At 32.7% G+C, this 19,878-nt stretch overlaps 3 protein-coding genes across 4 annotated transcripts; 2 read left to right on the top strand and 1 right to left on the bottom strand.

The window, feature by feature from the left end:
- Nucleotides 1–4,310: 4,310 nt before the first annotated feature.
- LOC115708010 (DEAD-box ATP-dependent RNA helicase 24) lies at nt 4,311–8,123 on the top strand. Of its 2 annotated transcripts, XM_030636199.2 has the most exons (5): nt 4,311–5,176; nt 5,629–6,857; nt 7,098–7,137; nt 7,280–7,715; nt 7,808–8,123. In XM_030636199.2, the coding sequence occupies exons 1-5, from the start codon at nt 4,537–4,539 to the stop codon at nt 7,857–7,859; spliced, it is 2,397 nt and encodes a 798-aa protein (XP_030492059.2). In that variant the 5' UTR covers nt 4,311–4,536; the 3' UTR covers nt 7,860–8,123. The 2 variants fall into 2 exon arrangements, with proteins under 2 accessions (XP_030492059.2, XP_060963876.1); XM_061107893.1 differs by lacking the exons at nt 7,098–7,137; nt 7,808–8,123 and having other exon boundaries at nt 4,320–5,176; nt 7,280–7,504.
- A 69-nt stretch (nt 8,124–8,192) lies between these two features.
- On the bottom strand, nt 8,193–9,994 carry LOC115708175 (beta-carotene isomerase D27, chloroplastic). The gene is made up of 6 exons (XM_030636419.2): nt 9,792–9,994; nt 9,436–9,712; nt 9,245–9,336; nt 9,008–9,088; nt 8,651–8,719; nt 8,193–8,492 (listed from the first exon to the last, which is right to left on the bottom strand). The coding sequence occupies exons 1-6, from the start codon at nt 9,927–9,929 to the stop codon at nt 8,358–8,360; spliced, it is 792 nt and encodes a 263-aa protein (XP_030492279.1). The 5' UTR covers nt 9,930–9,994; the 3' UTR covers nt 8,193–8,357.
- Nucleotides 9,995–16,260: 6,266 nt separating this feature from the next.
- On the top strand, nt 16,261–18,849 carry LOC115708091 (pentatricopeptide repeat-containing protein At1g02370, mitochondrial). Its single transcript, XM_030636316.2, has 2 exons — nt 16,261–16,579; nt 17,109–18,849. Exons 1-2 carry the CDS (start codon nt 16,301–16,303, stop codon nt 18,354–18,356), a joined length of 1,527 nt encoding a protein of 508 aa, XP_030492176.1. The 5' UTR covers nt 16,261–16,300; the 3' UTR covers nt 18,357–18,849.
- Nucleotides 18,850–19,878: the final 1,029 nt, after the last annotated feature.

Raw genomic sequence — 19,878 nt, 5'->3', positions numbered from 1 at the left:
TCGACAACATTTTGGTCTGTAAGGGATCGATGGCATTTGGAGGTTAAGGCATTTAAGTCCACAGAGTGTCAGGGTTTTTGGGGTTTTGGGTTTTGGGAAAAAGGATGAAAGGAGGACCAGAGCACGGTACTCCTAGTCCATTCATCGTCGATGCCGCACAAGCAAATAGAAAGAGAGAGATTATCAAGAGAGAAAGAGAGAGAAAAAGATGAGTTTGGTTTTAGGATTTTCAATTAAAGAAAAAAGAAAAAAATATTTGTAATTATTATTTTTTTAAAATTTTAATTTATTTTTTAATTATTAATATTAAGTGGACCAATAAAATCATGTCACGTGTAATTTCTATACACCATACCAGGAGTATTAAACAAAACGATTGTGAAGATTGAGAAGTTGAGCCCTAATTTTTCCAATCTAAGGGTTGATATCGTGCCCGATTTCAAAGTTCAGAGAGTTTAACTGTAAATTACCTTTTCAAATAATATTATACTGTTAACAACTATAGATGTTGCGTACTAAGTTAGAGATGTTGTAATATGTTACTTTGAAGCCTCCAAAGCATTAATAAGTTACTAAAATATTAACTTAAATTTCATAAGGAAATTTGAAATTCCATGCTTAAAATACCTTATAATTTTTCCCATAAATGCATAGTTATTAAAATTGGTCATATATGACCACTTTACTTATTTTCTTAAACTACCCCTCACATTTCAAAACACCACCCTCTCTCTTCCTCTCTCTCAGCTGAACCATGAAACCCAGCCCCCTTCTCACAGCCGACGCCCCTTTCTCAAGAATCTCAACCGAGCTCCGTCGACGCTCAACCTCGACCAATCCAGCTCCGTCAACGCTCAACCGTGACCACCCAACCCCCTCTGTCGGACCCGAAGCCTCAACCACACAGCCCCCTCTCTCTCTCTTCGTCTCTCTCGGACCGAAACAAAAAAAGCCACGGTGGTCCGATGGGGTCCGACCAATCGGACCCGCCTCTCTCTCTTCGTCTCCTCGAAGCCAGAAAAAAACACCACAGTGGTCCGATGGTCGGACCATGGGTCCGATTGGTCAGACCCCATCGGACCATATGGTCCGACCATCAGACCACTGTGGCTTTTTTTTTTGTTTCTGGCCCGAGAGAGACGAAGAGAGAGAGAGGGGGCCGTGTGGCCGAGGCTTCGGTCCGACAGCAGGGGCCGGGTGGTCGCGGCCGAGCGTCGACGGAGCTGGGTTGGTCGGGGTTGAGCGTCGACGGAGCTCGGTTGAGAAAGGGGGCGTCGGCTGTGAGAGGGGGGCTGGGTTTCATGGTTCGGCTGAGAGAGAGGAAGAGAGAGGGTGATGTTTTGAAATGTGAGGGGTAGTTTAGGAAAATTAGTAAAGTGGTCATATATGACCAATTTTAATAAGGGGAGTTATATTTGCACTCCTTAAACTTATAAATACACCCCATTATTAAAAAAAATATAAACTTAAATAATTTTTAAAAATTACTCTTAATATTTTTTTAAAATTTTTTCTTCACATTATTTTATGTTAATTTTAATACTTATTTTGATTTTTATTTTCATAATTTTTCTAACTCATGTGTATTTTATTTTTTTTTTTCTTAAAAAATTTCACATAATTTTTTATTTTAATTTTTTTATCATAATATTTTTAAAATACACTTTATTTTTGTTTGATAGGTATATTTTTTTAAGAATATGAATTGAAAGAAAAAAATTAAAAAAAATTAGTACAATTAAAAATATAAATTTTATATAAAATAAAAATGATCAAAATGGGATGCTTTAGAACTTTTTAGGGTGTAAATAAAATTTCCCTTTTAATAACTATGCATTTATGGGAAAAATTATAAGGTATTTTAAGCATGGAATTTCAAATTTCCCATTTCATATCGTAATTATTATTATTATTATTATTATTATTATTATTATTATTATTATTATTATTATTATTATTATAGAATATTGTAATTATTTTCTCGAATTGTATTTTTCAAAATTTGTAAGATATGTGTTTGTATTTTTCAAAATATGTAAGAGTTACACATATCTTTAGAAATTTCCCAATATGAATGAACTTTTATATATACATATATATTACAGAGTGCGAATTTAGTTAAAAAAAAATCCATAAATCATATCCTTTTTAAAAAAATATATAAATTGGTATTGTTGTAAACTTTTTATCATTGGGTATTTATGAAAATGTCCGTACACATTTAATATTACGGCCCAAGTATAGAAAGGTCCGGTAGAGAAAAAGACATGAAAATGGAATAGAGGAAATTACGTAGAATATGGCATTTTTTCCTTAAATTTCATAGATATGGAAAAATTAGAGATTTACTTAACTTATGGCTTTTTTACAATTTAAGTTAGTTGTATGGAAAAATATTTCCATATTTTTAAGTTTTTATTAAATAAAGCCATATTTTCATTTTATTAACTTATGTTTAGAGATTTCTAATATTTTTTAAAGCAAATCATTAATATATATATTTATATTATTTTTATATTATAATTATTTTATTTATTTTAACTCTACATAATCATTCTTTCTTAACTTAAATTTTTATTTTATTTTTTCTTTAAAAAATCTATTTATTAATATATGTAGAAGGTTTATTTTATTTTTAACTTAATTATTACAAAGTATTTTTTTTTTATTTATTTGAATATAAATTAACATTTTGATATTATATTTTATAAAGGAATGCAATGATATTTTATTTAAATTCTCAAGTACCAAGTTACTTTAGAAAGCAGGATAAAAGACAAAAAGACAAAAACAAAAAAACATGTTACTTTTGCATTAAAATCAGTCAAAATATAACACACTAAACCTAATTTAATATTTCAGGTTCCAGGTTACTTTAGCAAACATCAGGTTACTTTTGATTTGTCAATAGGTTACATGTGTAAGAAATATAACACATCAACCAAATTTAATATTTCAGGTATCGAATTATTTTAAAAAATATTGGGTTACTTTTTGATGTTGCGAATAGGTTACATATGTGTAAAAAATGTAGCACATCAACAAAATTTCATATTTTAGGTATCAAATTACTCTAGAAAGCAAAATAAAAGACAAAAGATAAAAAATTATGTTACTAACAAAATTCAATATTCCAGGTACCAAGTTACTTTAGAAAATATCAGGTTACTTTTTGATGTTATTAATAGGTTACATGTGTAAAAAATATATAGAATAACAAGAAAATTTAATATTTCAAGTACCGAGTTACTTTCAAAAATATAATAAAAGACGAAAAGGAAAAAAAATGTTATGTTTGCATTAAAATCAGTCAAAATGTAGCACACAACTAAATTCAATATTCTAGGTACCAGGTTACTTTAGAATCATCGAGTTACTTTTTGATGTTGTCAATAAGTTGCATGTGTAATGGTAGTGGAGTTAAAAAAATATTATGGTACTTTTTGATATTGCCAATAGACTACATGTGTAATGGTAGTGGTATTAAAAATATATCAGGTTACTTTGTGATGTTGTCTCTAGCATATGTTAATTTTTATGGCATTTAAAAGTAATAGGTTACTATTTGTTATGCATGTAATTATTTAGGTTACTTTAATAATGTTTAAATAAGTAGGTTCCTTTTATCATTATCTTTATTAATTGTTCCAAGTTACTTTTATAGTTATTTCTATAATGTCCAAAAAGTATCACGATAATTTTTTTTTTTACTTTTTTTTACTACGTTTTTTTTTTGTTATTGCTTTTTTTAAGGTTCCAAATTAATTATATGGTGTTAAAAAGTATCACTTATATGACTATTAGGTTACTTTTTTTTTTTTAATCTTTATATATTGAAAATTAGCATTCCTTTTTTTTCTTCATATTAATTAGGGTAAATAGCTAAATATATACATGTTATTTCATTATGTGTGGCACTAGCAAATTTAAAATCCAAATTTAAAAAAAAAAAAAAAGTTAAGATTAATGACAAAACTTCATAAATATTTGTGTAGAATATTAAAAGTTATAAAAAAAAACTTTAGAAATTTGTTATTGGGTGTCAAACAAAAAATTAGACTATTACTCAATAAAAAATAATTTGATTGTTGCTAAAAAAAACAAAAGAAAAAAGAAATCTTGGCTTAAGCAAAACACTGAAAAAAATGGGAGTTCTAAAAAATAGGGGTTCTCAACTTTCTAAATGATTAGTTGAGAGAGATTATATATACTAATTAGTTATTTCCATATTTTAAATTTTTTATTCGTTTTTCCAGTTTTTATAAAAATTTTTTATTTCTCCATATATTTCTAAACCACTTACAAAAAAAGCCATATTTATAAAATAAACCCAATGGAATATCCAAATTCAATCGGGTATTTGCCTAGTACGGCACCGTAACCCCAAACTCGGTCGGCGAGACGAGACGCGACCGTGGTTTTGAAACCACAACAACAACAACTAGGGTTCATCCCTACCAAAAACCCCTCTTTACAATTCCTGCAGATTTACCGCTTTTTCTTTTCGCGGAAACCAAACAGGAAATACAATTGACCATGTCGAAGAGGAAATTCGGATTCGAAGGCTTTGGCATAAACCGCCAAACGACTTACAACTTCGAGCGCTCCCAACAAGCTCCTCAGCGATTGTATGTGCCTCCATCTTCGCGGGCACAAGGTCACGACAATTACGAAGACACTGACCTTGACAATATCGATTACGAAGAACATGATGCTGCTGCTGCTGCTGATGCTACCAAGGAAAGTGGCAATGGTGACGAAGGTAATGGTGGAGCTGAGGAGGAGGAGGAGGAGGAGGAAGAAGTTGATCCACTCGACGCGTTCATGGAAGGTATTCATGAGGAGATGAGGTCGGCGCCGCCGCCCAAGCCTAAAGAGAAGGCGGAGAAGTATAAGGATGATGAGGATGATGATCCGATTGAGAGCTTTCTTAGGGCAAAGAAGGATGTGGGTCTGACGCTGGCTTCAGACGTGCTTCACGCTGGTTATGATTCGGATGAGGAGGTCTATGCTGCGGCTAAGGCTGTCGATGCCGGGTTGGTGGAGTATGATTCGGATGATAATCCTATTGTTACTGATAGGAAGAAGATTGAGCCAATTCCAGCTCTGGATCATAGTTCGATTGACTATGAACCATTTAACAAGGACTTTTATGAGGAGAAAGATTCAATATCGGGTAAGTAAGTAGTGAAAAGTTGCATACTTCATACTTGAGCAATTTTATTTTCTGAATATATGTATGTATCGTCCCGTTGAATTAGAATGGACTGGCTTTTGAAGTGTGAAATTTTAGTTAGTTGATTCTACATTTAATTTCCTTTAGAATGACAATGGATCCGTTTACGAGAAGGAAAATTTTAGTTGGTTGTTCTTATCTGAACTTATTTTAGAATGACAGTGAACTCTCTTACAAAATGCATAATTTAAAGGAAACTGGTGATCAGCCATTCAAACCATAGTTGTATATATATATTTTTTTTAACATACAGGGATGGATGGTGCTGTACTTGTCTTCTTATATTTGTTGTGCTTGTTATGCCATGTCTTACCTTGTTTTGTTAGTTGTAACTTGTAACTCATCAATTTTTGTTTTTCCTTCATTTGTGTAATAATCTTTCCATTCTATAGGGATGAGTGAACAAGAAGTTGCTGACTACCAAAAGAGCTTGGCCATTCGTGTGTCTGGTGTTGATGTTCCAAGGCCGGTAAAAACTTTTGAAGATTGTGATTTCTCTTCGCAACTCATGAGTGCTATTAGAAAACAAGGCTATGAAAAACCAACATCAATACAGTGCCAAGCTTTCCCAATTGTGCTTTCTGGGAGGGATATTATTGGAATAGCAAAAACTGGTTCAGGTAAGACAGCATCTTTTGTCCTTCCCATGATTGTCCATATCATGGATCAGCCCGAACTTCAGAAAGAAGAGGGTCCAATTGGAGTGATATGTGCACCCACAAGAGAATTGGCACACCAGATATATATAGAGTGCAAGAAATTTTCAAAAACACAGGGTATACGTGTCTCAGCTGTTTATGGTGGTATGTCCAAACTTGAACAGTTCAAAGAGCTCAAGGCAGGTTGTGAAATAGTTGTGGCTACTCCTGGGAGACTGATAGACATGCTGAAAATGAAAGCCCTAACAATGTCTAGGGCAACTTACTTGGTACTTGATGAAGCCGACCGGATGTTTGACCTTGGATTTGAACCACAGATTAGATCTATTGTTGGTCAGATTAGGCCAGATCGTCAAACTCTGCTATTTTCTGCAACAATGCCGCGTAAAGTTGAGAAGTTGGCTAGGGAGATACTTACTGACCCTGTAAGAGTTACTGTTGGGGAGGTTGGTATGGCCAACGAGGATATCACTCAGGTTGTTCAAGTGATTCCTTCGGACGCTGAGAAGTTACCTTGGCTTCTTGAAAAACTACCTGCAATGATTGATGCAGGTGATGTCTTAGTGTTTGCATCGAAAAAGGCCACAGTGGATGAAATTGAGTCACAGCTGGCTCTGAAAGGTTTTAAAATTGCTGCTCTTCATGGTGACAAAGATCAGTCTTCCCGAATGGATATATTGCAGAAGTTTAAATCCGGCATCTACCATGTACTTATTGCAACTGATGTTGCTGCCCGTGGTCTCGACATTAAGTCCATCAAGTCTGTGGTGAACTTCGATATTGCAAGAGACATGGACATGCATGTTCACCGTATTGGTAGAACAGGTCGTGCTGGTGACAAAGATGGGACTGCATACACTCTTATAACACAGAAGGAGGCAAGGTTTGCTGGTGAATTGGTGAACAATTTGATTGCTGCTGGTCAGAATGTGTCAGTGGAGCTTATGGATCTTGCCATGAAGGTAATGCCTTATTTCTATCTAACAGTCTTGATCTAGAATGTGATATAACTCTGATTTGATTATGCCCAGATGTGTGATTATCCTGATGCCCCTTGAATTGTAAAATTTTATGTTCATGGTTTCTCCATCTGATTGTGGCTGTGCTTTTAAACTGACTATTTCTACTCTGCCTTAAAAATATTGTTGAAAGATTTGTATTGCCGAACTATTATTGAATACATTTTTGTCTCAAATCGTTAGGATGGAAGGTATAGATCCAAACGCGATGCCAGAAAAGGAGGTACGGATGTGTATCATGCCTAAATGACCTTTTTCCCCAACATCTTTTTGCTAAATGAGAAAGCTACATTTGATTGATCTGCAGCAGACATGTTGAATAGTCATGTCTAACTTGATATTATTGTGTTTAATGTCTTGGCCAGGTGGAAAAAAAGGTAGAGGAAGAGGTGGAGGTGGTGGCGGTGGCGGTGGTGGTGGTGGAAATCGTGGTGTTCGTGGAGTAGATTTTGGTTTGGGTATAGGTTATACTCCTGAATCCAACAGCGGTTCATCTCATGCTGCTCCTGGTCGATCTGCAGCTGTAAATTCTCTTAAGACAGGAATAATGACTCAATTTAAGAGTAGCTTTGTCGCTGCTTCATCAACATCTCAGAGTCAGGGTTCAAGTAACAGTTCAAGTGCATCTGCAAACAAGAGACCAGCATTACGTGGCTTTGTCTCTGGTGGTTCAATTGGCGGTGATAACAGTTATAGAGCTCAGACAACCTATCCAAGTAATTATGCCCCAGCATCGGGGATGACCAACTCCTCTAGTCAGAACGCTAATGACCAGAATGCAGATCAAAAGAACTCAGAAAGGTCAATTTATATGCTTCTAAATATATACTAAAATTTAGACATTTAACAATGTTGATCTTTCTGATGGTTTTCATATATCGTTCATATTGCAGTTCAAGTGATAGAACTAGAGAAAGACGGAGGCGCTCAGGTTGGGACCGTTAAGTTGGATGGATGGTTCAACTTCAAACAAGAATAGTTTTTCTTTGTTATTTAAGATCGAAATCTTGGAATGCCTGTATAATTTTTCATGCGTGGTTAGCTATGTAATTTCTAACCGTATTATGATTCTATTATGATTCCATCCTACTTTTCACACTAAAATGACATTACTAGCTCCTCAGTGAATATGACATTTTCTGTACTTATATTCTGTATGAAGAATTTTGGATAAGGAAATTCAAATGAACAAGTCAAATTGTCATAGCATTAGCATGTTTGCCAAATAAATTAAATACCAATTGTCGTTTTAGCGTCATCTTAAGGTTTTACTTAGGCTTTTGTTTACAAATCTCTATTATTGTTTTGCTTGGGTACACAGTATACAAAAAACAATATACTTATATAGATACACGATTTTAAATTTAGTGTTACATTTTTCATTTATGAAAGCTAGAATTATGTGCAACTTGTTATGGGGTCTGGTGTCATAATGAAGTAAATTTACGAAGCCTTAGGGCATTGGTCAGAATTTATGGCAAGTTCTCTTCTTCTGGTGGCATTAGGGCATATCTCCAAACAAGGCTCCTTTAAAATGGCATCATCTTCGGCCAGTGGAGGATGTACACCAAATTTAAACTGCCATGTTTAATTTAAAGAGTGTAAAAAAGCAAATCAATCTATTCTCAAATAATTCTGATTAAACCAAAAGGAGACATAAACATAATCAGTTTCATCCATGGGTTCATGGGCCAAGTAATGAAGTAGACATTATTATATAATGACTCAGTTGCTACCTGGCAGCTATAATCACTGAAGTTTGGCTCCATCAGAAGAGGAACACCCATGTAATCCTTAAAGAAAGTCTGGAACAGAACAGTAAAAATTGCATAGTGAGCAATGTCTGATTTTTAGGCTTTTAGCCATAAAAGGAGGGCAAAAAAAGAATTTCATGGATGCCAAATTTGACATGTTAAAAAAATTGCATAGTGACTCAGAAATGGCATTACATATTTACACATACAAGATTTGTGTATTAAAAATTTGGAACATATAATATTAAATATTATCTCAACTATGCCATTTGTTGACCTTTTACTCAAAATTTTGCATTTGTAATTAAACTAATTAATCAAAGAAAAAAAAAGACAGACCTGTGTGGGAAGCTTACAGGTATTGATACAAATCCCAACACATTTGCTTTCCTCCAAATACTTGCATTTCTCCACAAACACCTGTTAAATTCACCAAAAATTTGTTTACTAATTTTTGCAGCAAGATTCACCAGTTACAACTTTTATAGACTAAAAATTAATCTAAATCAATTTTGACTCTTTTAGTTATTTGTCATTTTTTTCAGAAAGAATAATAAGGTCTCAAAATTCACTCACGCCACTGTTGCAAGAGCTTCCATCGCCTAAATCCACAGAATTGACATTACATCGTCCCATGAGCCACTGACAAGTGAGGGCAGTCACCCTTGCTTTTCAAAACCAAACGCACACACTTCATCAGTTTTCTTAAATGCAACATTTTCCAGTGTCGCTTTTAGCATAAACGACAATGAATGCAACTCACTCACCGACCATGACAGCTGCAACTCTGCCCTGAGCCAAGGGTGACACAAGCAATTTATAAAGGTCCAACAACAATGGCGGAAATAGCGATCTCAGAATCCGAACGGCGGCTTCTTTAGTGTCTGAATTGGTCTTGTTCTTCATCACTAGACGATTCGCCACTTCGATAAGTCCCTCGTATCCAGGCTTATCCGAGTCCCACCCAACCTCCTCCACCATTTTTGTACGGAAGACGTTGAGGAAGAGCTCATCAAACGCTCCTGCTTTGTATTCGTGTCTTACCTGAAAGAAGAATGATTGGATTTAGAAGTGAAGCGAAGTTGAATTTTGATAATAGTAAAAGATTAGAGAAGAATCGAACTGGTTCTGATGTAGACGAAGAAGAAGAAGAGAAGACTCGAAACGTAAAAGGTTTATTATTAGGGTTTATGCGGTTATGTAATTTGGGAGAGAAAGTATTGAGAGGAAGAAGAGGATGAGCTAAAGGCAGAGACTTCATTTCACTCTCCTCTCTTCCGTGGCTGCTTCTCCTCTTTTTGTTCCTTTATTTTATTTTTATTTTATGGGAATTTGTTTATGGGATTTTTTTAATAATATACTTAAAATATAAATTATTTACAAAAATACCTTAATAAATCTCAATTACAATAACACCTTGCCACGTCATTAAAAAATACCTTAATTCTAAAATAATATGCCTAAAATGAAATTAATCCTAAACTTTAATTTTTTATTATTTTTTTAGATTTTCAAAAGTAAAATTTTGATTACTTATGATATTGATAATAAACTATTAGTTACTTTTACATAATAAAAAAAACAAAAAAAATAAACTTTATTATTAAATTATATAATTTGAGATACAATTTGGTTACCTCTAAAATCTTATTTATAAATATCTTAATAATCAATTAGCTATTTTTAAGTTATATTATGCTATCTCATTATTTAAAATACATTTAGGTAATCTTAATATTTATTTTTGAAACTAATGGATTGTCATATAATAATATAATAAGCTACTATTTTTATTTACCAATTATTTTATATACATTTTTGTTACTTTGAAACTTATTATGTGTTATTTTTAGATTATACTAAATTAATTTGTTATTTTAAATACTTTTACATTACTTTTTAATTTTGCTTTTGCAAAAATATTTTTGTTACTTAGTCTATTTAATAAATTAATAAGTTACAATAAAGTTTTTTTTAAAAAAAAAAACTCACATAACTTATTGGTAAAACTTGTAAACATTTAAATTGCTAATTAGTTATTTTAAAGTTATATTTTCAGTTACCTTTAAAGTTTACAGTCAAAATTAATTAGTTTTCATATAGTATAACAAATAAGCATATGGATATGAAATAGTTTTATTTAGTATACTTTATAGTAATATTTAAATTAATTATGATTTCGATGATATACAAATTGGTTACTTTTCATAAAATGATCCACTTTAAATAAAAGTATATTCCATAGATAATCTTCAATTTTTAGATTAATTATTTTAAAACTATATTTTTATTATTAGTTTATATTATGTTGATTAAGATGTATTTTTATTGTTTTGTGTAACAATATCTTTGTTACCTTCCATCCTATTTAAAAATGAATGTTAATTAAGATTTAAAAAAAATGTTAAAATAGTAACTAATCAATATATTAGTAACCAAATGGTTTTTTTTTAGAAATAACAAAAAAATATATGCTTCCCATATCTTGAAATGTTCACATTGAAGAGTAGATCACAATGATATTTTTTTAAGGTCAATCGAATAATAATGTCGCCATAAATTATTTTTAAAAATAAAAAAAGAGTGAGAAATAGGAAAGAGAAAATATAATAAAGAAACAAAGAATCAAGGCTTAAATAGAAGGAAAAAAATGACAAGCATTATTTATTTTTTTTTTTTTTGCAGCAAATATTTAGTCAGGTATTGAAACATGCCCACTTCATAAAAAACGTTAATAATAGTTAAAAGAAAAGTTAAATTAGATATTAACGTTATTTTTGAAATTTAAATATAAATTAAGGTGCTACACGTAAAAATCCCTTTGTTTATTGGGTAATTATAAGAAAAATTTAGATAAAACACCAAAATTTTGAAAAACAAAATAAATTATAAAACTAGTTGAAATTTTTTATTTTTAGTCTTACAACTTTCTAATTTATAAAAATATCTCATCAATAAAAATAATAAATTATTTTTTTGTTATTTTATAATTTATTTAAATTTATATTATAATTGTCACGAGATTATTTTTTTGTTATTTTTAATTATTTTTTTATAGTTAATTTATAATTTTTGTAAAATTGTTTAGTTGTTTTCTTACTTTTCATGAACAAAGTGTATTTTTATAATTTTAAAATTTTATAAGTGTATTGTTATAAATAAAAACTCTAGACCATAAAATTATAAATACAACATAAAAATATATATATATATATTTTTGTAAATTTTCCTAATTATAAATTCCCTTATCTTTAATTTTGGGTAATTGGTGGAAAAATTATTTGAATTCTAAGATTTGGTATGCTAAACTCATTTACTAAATTTTTGAAAGCTAAACACTCCAACCTTCGACTTTGTTGTATTATTTACTATTCTCTATTTTCTTCTCTTAACTGTCACTATGAATTGTTCACGTGAACACTTATATACACGTGACATGTTTTAATTGGTCTTCCTCATTTTAATTATTAAAAATTAAAAATATTTTAACTTATAAAGCACAATCAAAAAATATTTTTAAACAATTAATACATATAATCCTGAAAATTAATTCTCTCTTTTGTTTATCTCTCTCTCCCTTGCCAGAATATGATCCTGACTATCCTCCACTGTCAGAGCTCGACCCAGACACACTCAGCCATGCCCTCCATTCTCTCCCTCGCTTGTCTCTTTCTCTCCCCTAAAAAATAGAGGTGCAAACCACTAAATATTATAGATCGACCTAAATCCTGAGTTATCATAAAAATTTTGTTCATGTTATTAGTTTTTTTGATTCACTTGTTAAAATTTCTCAGAGAATATAATTCTTACAACTTCTATTTTAGAAATCTAATAACATAGATGACTGGGAACATGATGTACAATTATGAAATCCTAACTTTCTTGACGGATTGAATGTTAGTTCTCTTTATGTGTTAATTCTGGTACTGGAAAGTTGCGCGCAAATTTAGATGGAATCTTGAATTATAATTCTGCTAGTGAATTAATGGAACTAAATGTAAAGAAGTAATTAGAAAGGTAAAGTGGTATTTTGACCAAAACTAGTTACGAACCAACACATGGAGGGCTAATCACTGGAATTGATTATATCAATGGACATTATAGTTAAACTCAGTAAATATAATTCTATAATTATTAAGAGTGCAATTTCATATTTATAGTGGAGTAATCATAAAATTAATAAACAAGAGATTATTTGGTTGAAGAGACTCAACAAACAATCTAGTTTATTGAAGCTTAGAATTATAGGTCTATAGTCCCCAAATCGCCACCTTGAAATACTGCCAAGGGTAAGGATGAAGAGTTGTATAACGATGTTCGAAGAAAAAATTATTTTAAATTGGTAAAATGGGATTAGACAAAAATGTTAAGATAAAATTTGTCGAGACAAGATTTTGTTGGGATTTTATGCCTTAAATAAAACTCATTTCAATATAATCTTATTTATAATCAGTAAAAGATTAGAAATCATTTAAGTTTACACGTAGTTTCCATGATTATAGTTTTAATATACAATTTATATTAAATTTAAAACATATAGTTACTCACGATTACAGTGATGTCATCACAGTAGAAAGTAATTATGATTATATGCTTCAAACTATTTAGTCACATGATTTATCGGTGCACTGGATTTACACTGACGTGATAATCAACGATAAAGTTTACTTACACAATGATATGTGGAATGTCCTTTCCAGGACATTAACAAAGTATACTAGTATCAGATGTATTGGCTATACATCGAACTGGACCGATATTGACAGTGGAAAATATACCATAAACTTACCTTATATCTTTTCTAAGTCAATGTCACTTAGTTGATCATAGATCAAAAGAGATAATGGATACTTATGTATAATTCTAAACTAGGTAGTGTTGATCGGATGAAGCCCTGTCTTCCAAAAGATGTCATGCTTGAATTCCTTTTTATTTGGAAGTCTAACGATAATTTTATTATCATTGGAATGAGTACCCAAATAATAGAAGCCACTTGAGCAATTTTTTCTCGCAGGGCATGCCTTAAAAGCATAAAAGTACATGATCTTGAAAGGGGTTGGACACTCCCACCCTAAGATATGATAATGCGACTTCAAGCACGTTAAGATCCTATAAGTATTTGGGACGAGTTGAAAATGTGCACCCTGACATAATTACAGAAATCCTTGAAGTATTGCCTAAAGGGAAGGACAGCTCCTGCTTTAACATGCTCGATGCTCCAAGCACCAATCCTTGAAGAGTCATTAGTATTGCAACATTCATCATTCAATAGGTGAGTTGGGGGAAAAAAACTAAACTCGCTTGGTGCGACTGAGCAAATACGACATCCATCTTCAATCCTGATGTCGCGAGACCTTAGGAATGGACCCACATATGGGGCAATTGACCTAACCCTAGATTCGATCAACTGAGCCTCGAATTGGATTGTGGGGTTCTAGGGTAGTTTGGACTTGCGCTCTTTCGAAAATTTGATATAAAAGTTTAGTTTACGTGGGAAAAAAGTAATGGTAACCTCGAGTAAATATTAATGTATTACCAAGGGATACTTAGTTAAACTAGGAGATTCTCGCAAAGCCACGTCTCACAAGAAGCGACGTTACCCACTAGCTACATCATCTATAAAATGTTTAAATCGAGCAGAGGTTTCTTCTCGGTTAAGTTTCTCATTGAACACCCTAATTTTCTCATCGTTTATTTCTATTATTGTTTTTGGATGTTCCAGACGCAATTTGAAAAGTAATGCAAGCAGTTTTGGATTTTTTTGTTCTAAAATCTCTAAATTCCAAAGTATTGAATAAGGAATAAACATTCTTTTCACATAAGCAAGTATTCTAGGAATTCAGATTTTTTTTTTAGAAATAATTTAGGGAAGGGGATTACTAAAACAAAAACTACCTTATCTATTTTAGGCAAAAATGATGTAAGAACGTATGAAAAATCAATAAAAAAGAAAATAACAAATAGAAAATTTAGGATAAAGATCAGAGACTTACCATGTTCTAGGTTCTTCTAAAAGTGCTGATGGTTTCAGATTGGGAATCTTCAGCACTAAGGGTCTGGAATGTAACAAGAATGAAGCTAGAAAAAATAGTGTTGATCATACGAAAAGGAAATAAGTCTAAAACAAGTTGGACATGCAAAAGTCTTTTGAAAAAAATGGGTTTTTTCTCTCTAGTTTTGTATTTAAAATAAGGTATAAAAGAAGGTTGTGAAAAAACCCTTTCTTATATTGAAAGATGGAGAATCATTTATCAAGTTTCAAATTAGATCAAATAACTGGAGATATTTCTAGAAAATGCAAAAAGACGGATAAAAATTTCGTCAAATAAAAGGACATTTAATTAATAATTAATTAATCTTTCTCAAGGAAAGTAAAATTGTCAAAAGATTATACTCATTACTAGTAGGAGAAATACCAAATTGTCCCAGCTTAGATCGTTTAAAAAACTCTTTCAGTTCTAGAAAGAGATTTTTAAGAAAGTCATAAATATGGACATGACACGTGAATAATAATCCTGAACATTAAAAGAGGTTATTGGATACAACAAATATCTAGCATCTGGGTAAGTGGTAATAAATAGATACATGTTTCGCACTATGCCCCAATGACGTCGTTGATAAAACACAGTATTGCAGGGTGGCGATATTCTGAGATCATCTGGGGAGCTAACTAGGATGACTCAAAAAAATACAGACTGAAATTGTATCGCTAAAAGGGTAGATAACGAGGTCTTCAAGAGCTTGCAACTCATTGACTCACATACTCGTGAGTATATTGAAAGATTAAAGAATATAAGTTGGGAGGGACCACACTCAAAATTCCTAAAAAACTAATTCAATAATTGTCGTAAAAGGCAATAGTGAGGATAGATATCTTCACCAACGTCTCACGTAACACAACCAATTATTCATGAATATCGTCAAAAGATGCAAGTCATAGTTTGAATATGTTACCTTGGCAACAACAGACTATTTCTTATTAAGAACAAAGAGCGTTGTAAACAATTATTTCATTTTATCCACATGTTGTAAATGTAAAATGTAAGGATCAGTTACCTAGATAAGATTGAAAGAGAATAACTTTCCTCCTTAAAAAACCTATAAATAGGGACAGAACTTATGGGGAAAGTGATCGATCATTTAAGGAATGAATGACCCTCTGAGATTGAGTGAATATTCAAAAAAATTCTCTTATAATCTAAACATATTGTAAGGAAATAATTAAAGATAATAATGACTCGTGGAGTATGTAAATTTTAATTACACGTAAAAATTCTTAGTATTTCATACATACTTGTTAATTATAAACAGTTAATTTTTAATTACAAAACTTCATTTATTTTTAACAAAAATTTGAGTTAACAATTATAAAATATATATATTTATATATTTAATTTGGATTAATTTATTAAGACAATGTAGTTATAACTTAAAGATTTGTAAATATAATCTCTCATTAAATATTTGTAAAATAAATTACACACACAGATGAACATCTTAATAAAAACGACAGCAACTTTGAGAACATAATACATAAAAACGACAATATTATTTCAATTGTAAATATCCTAAATAAATACCCTTTTTAAGTTTTGAGTTTCATGTTCCAAGTTCCAACCATTATTCACTTCAATGAATCCTAACAAATATACCTCGGCAACGCGGTTCCTCGGGCAACTTAACAAATCTAAGGAGGCGACGGCGACGGCGACGGCGGCTTTGAGTCGGGCACCACCGCCGGAACAACCTGAGCGTCTCAACCGAAAGCTTTCCGCTTTGGGAGCGACCGGAGGCAGCGTATGGAAGACACTAAACCATTATGTCATGGAGGGAAATATCGTCAAGAAATGCGAGCTTCTGAGCTGCATTAAGGAACTCCGCAAGTTCAAAAAATATCCTAAAGCTCTCGAGGTCACCCTCATTCCTTTTAATTAATTCAGAACAAGAAACCATATTGCATCGAAACTTTTATGTGGGTGTGTGTGTGTGCCTGTATTTTTCGAAGAAATGATCCTTACATGTTTGTAGTAATGCCAATGCCTTGTTTTTACATGGAAGCTTTATGTGGGTGTGCAATTATCTCAAAGCAATGCTCTTTAGGTGTTTTTAGCTCTGTAAATGCCTTGTTTGACAAGGAAACTTTATGTGGCAGTGGGTGTGCTCAAACTTGTTCTTTTATTTCTGTAAATGCCCAAAGTTGGACTTCTATGTGGGCGTGCCCTTGCTCCAAAGTAATGACTTTTAGGTATTTTTAGTTCTGTGAATGGCTGAATGCCTTATTTACATGGAAAGTCAAATTAATTATCTCTAGGTGTTTTTTAGTTCTGGAATTTCCTTGTTTTATATGGTGCGTCTTTATCGTCATATTAATGAACTTTATATGTGTTTTTTAAGTTCATTGATTAAGGGAATAGTTATATTTTGAAATGTTTGAATACAGATAATGGAATGGATGGAGATGAGGAAGATTGAATACTCTTATACTGATCATGCCTTGCGTCTTGATCTCATATCCAAAACCAAAGGGATAGTTGCTGCTGAGAATTACTTTAACAACATTTCACCATTAGCTGAGAACAAAATAACTTACGGGGCTCTTCTGAATTGCTATTGTACTGCAGCTATGGAGGACAAAGCTTTGGAACTCTTTGAGAAGATAAATCAATTGGGGTTTCTTTCAAATTCTTTGCCTTTTACCAGTCTCATGACTATGTACTTGAAACTGGACAAACCTGAAAGAGTTCTTTACTTTGCACAAGAGATGAAGCAGAAGAACATCTCTCCTAGCACCTTTACTTACAATATTTTGATGCAGAGTTATGCTTCTTTAAATGATATTTCAGGAGTAGAAAGCGTGCTAGAGGATATTGTGAATGCAGGTGAAAACAAGTGTGATTGGACAACGTATAGTAACATGGTTTCAATCTATGTCAAGGCTGGTCTTTTCGAGAAAGCTAAGCTTGCTCTGGCGAAGCTAGAGGAGAAGATGAAACCGGGGGCACCACGTCAGGCATATCATTTCATAATCAGTTTCTATGCTGCAATTGATCAACCCAGTGAAGTTGATAGGATGTGGAAAACCTTGAGGTCTGTGTACCCAACATTGAACAACTTGAGCTATCTTACTATGCTTCAGGCTCTTGCTAAGCTAAATAATATTGTGGGATTAAAGAAATTATTCAAGGAGTGGGAGTGTAGCTGCTCTTATTATGATATGAGATTACCAGAGGCTGCCATAGGTGCTTACCTCCATCATGACATGTTTGAAGAAGCAAAGTTGGTCTTTGAGGACGCCATGAAGAAAAGTAAAGGGCCATTCTTTAGGGCTCGGGAAAAGTTCATGCTTTTCCTTTTAAGAAATCGTCAGCTAGATTGGGCCCTTGGTTATTTGGATGCTGCTGTTTCTGAAGCTAAAGATGACAAAGAATGGACTCCGTCCTGGGGATTAACAAGTACATTCCTAAACTATTTTGAGGAAAATAAAGATGTTCACACTGCTGAAAATGTTCTCAAAACTCTAAAGCCTTATCACCGTCTCAATTCCAATGATTACCGATCGTTGCTAAAGATTTATATAGCTGCTGGCAAGTTGGATCCAAAGATGCGTAAAAGGTTGGAGGAGGATGGTGTTGAAATAAGCTGTGAGATTGAGGAGTTGCTTCAAGTAGTTTGCCCCCAACTGGATTAGATGGTTCAGCCCTCTAATCTCAAAATACAAAGAAGCATTACCAGTGGGAATTTGAGGTGACTTATACAGTTAAGTAGGGGATCAGGATTGGAGTCCTAACAGTAAACTTTGAGAACACTGAACTCTATTCAACAGTTTACTTTCATGGAGTCGTATTTTTCAGCAATTTGGATAACATAACATATTTCGTTAGATATATGTTTGCCAAGCTTTCAGCTATTGACTGATCTTTGTCTTCCTTGGAAATTAAGTAAAGAAGATTTGAGTACCAAATGTCCCCATCCGTATGCATTTCTTGAGATTGACATCAATGGATATGGAGGGGAAAGTTCGAACTGTGTTGTGAAAATGTACGTAATTTGATTTCAATTTTCACTCAACTTAATTTACAAGCTTGTCCTTTTGAAAGAATTAGCAATTGCTTTGGTAGCTGGCGCTGGTAATTTGACTAGTCCTTTTTACAACAATGGAAAATCTTTAGGACATGACTAAATGAGGTCGTAGCACTTTGGATGCTTCTAATTTGTTCATACATAAAATTCCATACAATAAAATCTCATACAAAGTTTGAAACTATAATCTTGTATTAATGACTCTAACACGATCCTTATCTTCTTGGTATTCTTTCGAAATCCTAAACCTAACCAATCCAACTTGCATGGGCAATATAACTCCTAAGCTTAGGAGATTATTTTAGTTGCAAATAATACATGTTGAGAAACTAGACAGTTAAGTCGTCAAGGTACACTATTTTTGAACAATCTTGTTGAATCATGGCTGCCTGTAGCAAAGCCTAGGCAGAATATATTGATATGGACTTCATTGTTTTAAGAATGTTTTATATTATTTTTTATGTGCCATGAACTTTTTAAAGTAGGGAAACATTGGAGTTACTTGAAACAATTGAATTGAAACACTCAATTGAATTGAAAGGATTAAGTCTCTATCATGCTGATTGAAGATGTCTCTCATCAGTTCAACATCCCAAGCTCTTGTCCCCACCTGTAAAAGACTGTCAACGGACCTACCAACAAGAGGGTGATAAGTTGTCACAAACTTATTATCCATTCCAGGAAGCCACGGGTCTTCTAAGATTGAAGTTGATTTACTATCACATATTGATCTCCTAACACCCGCATGAATTAGATTCTTTGCCTCCAAAACACTACGCCAAATGAAACTTGGGTCCGGACCCAACCCAGCTGATAAAAAATTCCCTTTGAGGAAGTATCTAGCCTTACAAACTTTTAGAACCAATAGTCCTTCATTAGTGAGCAAACGCCATCCCTGCTTCTCCAAAAATGCCAAGTTATACTCCCTCAAATTACGAAAACCAAGCCCCACTGCATCTTTACGACGACATAGTTTCCGCCAATTCATCCAGCTTACACCTGTAGTTGATCCCTTAGATTGCGATTTCTACCAGAATTTTCCCATCAACCCCTCTAGGCTAGAACATATTTCTTTAGTAAGGAGAAACACGCTCATCGCATAGCTTGGAAGAGATTGGGCAACAATTTTC

The sequence above is a fragment of the Cannabis sativa genome, unplaced genomic scaffold (genome assembly GCF_029168945.1).
Source record: "Cannabis sativa cultivar Pink pepper isolate KNU-18-1 unplaced genomic scaffold, ASM2916894v1 Contig3, whole genome shotgun sequence".
Taxonomy (NCBI): domain Eukaryota; kingdom Viridiplantae; phylum Streptophyta; class Magnoliopsida; order Rosales; family Cannabaceae; genus Cannabis; species Cannabis sativa.
The sequence above is the reverse complement of the archived record's forward strand: the minus strand, read 5'-3'. Positions and strand labels throughout refer to the sequence as shown.

Coding starts and splice junctions, on each gene's coding strand:
- LOC115708010 (XM_030636199.2), top strand. CDS start 4,537: ATGTCGAAGAGGAAATTCGGATTCGAAGGCTTTGGCATAAACCGCCAA. Junction 5,177..5,628: donor GGAGAAAGATTCAATATCGG/GTAAGTAAGTAG, acceptor TCCATTCTATAG/GGATGAGTGAACAAGAAGTT. Junction 7,716..7,807: donor GATCAAAAGAACTCAGAAAG/GTCAATTTATAT, acceptor TTCATATTGCAG/TTCAAGTGATAGAACTAGAG.
- LOC115708175 (XM_030636419.2), bottom strand. CDS start 9,929: ATGAAGTCTCTGCCTTTAGCTCATCCTCTTCTTCCTCTCAATACTTTC. Junction 9,713..9,791: donor CTTCGTCTACATCAGAACCA/GTTCGATTCTTC, acceptor TTCTTCTTTCAG/GTAAGACACGAATACAAAGC. Junction 8,493..8,650: donor TCAGTGATTATAGCTGCCAG/GTAGCAACTGAG, acceptor TAAACATGGCAG/TTTAAATTTGGTGTACATCC.
- LOC115708091 (XM_030636316.2), top strand. CDS start 16,301: ATGAATCCTAACAAATATACCTCGGCAACGCGGTTCCTCGGGCAACTT. Junction 16,580..17,108: donor AATATCCTAAAGCTCTCGAG/GTCACCCTCATT, acceptor GTTTGAATACAG/ATAATGGAATGGATGGAGAT.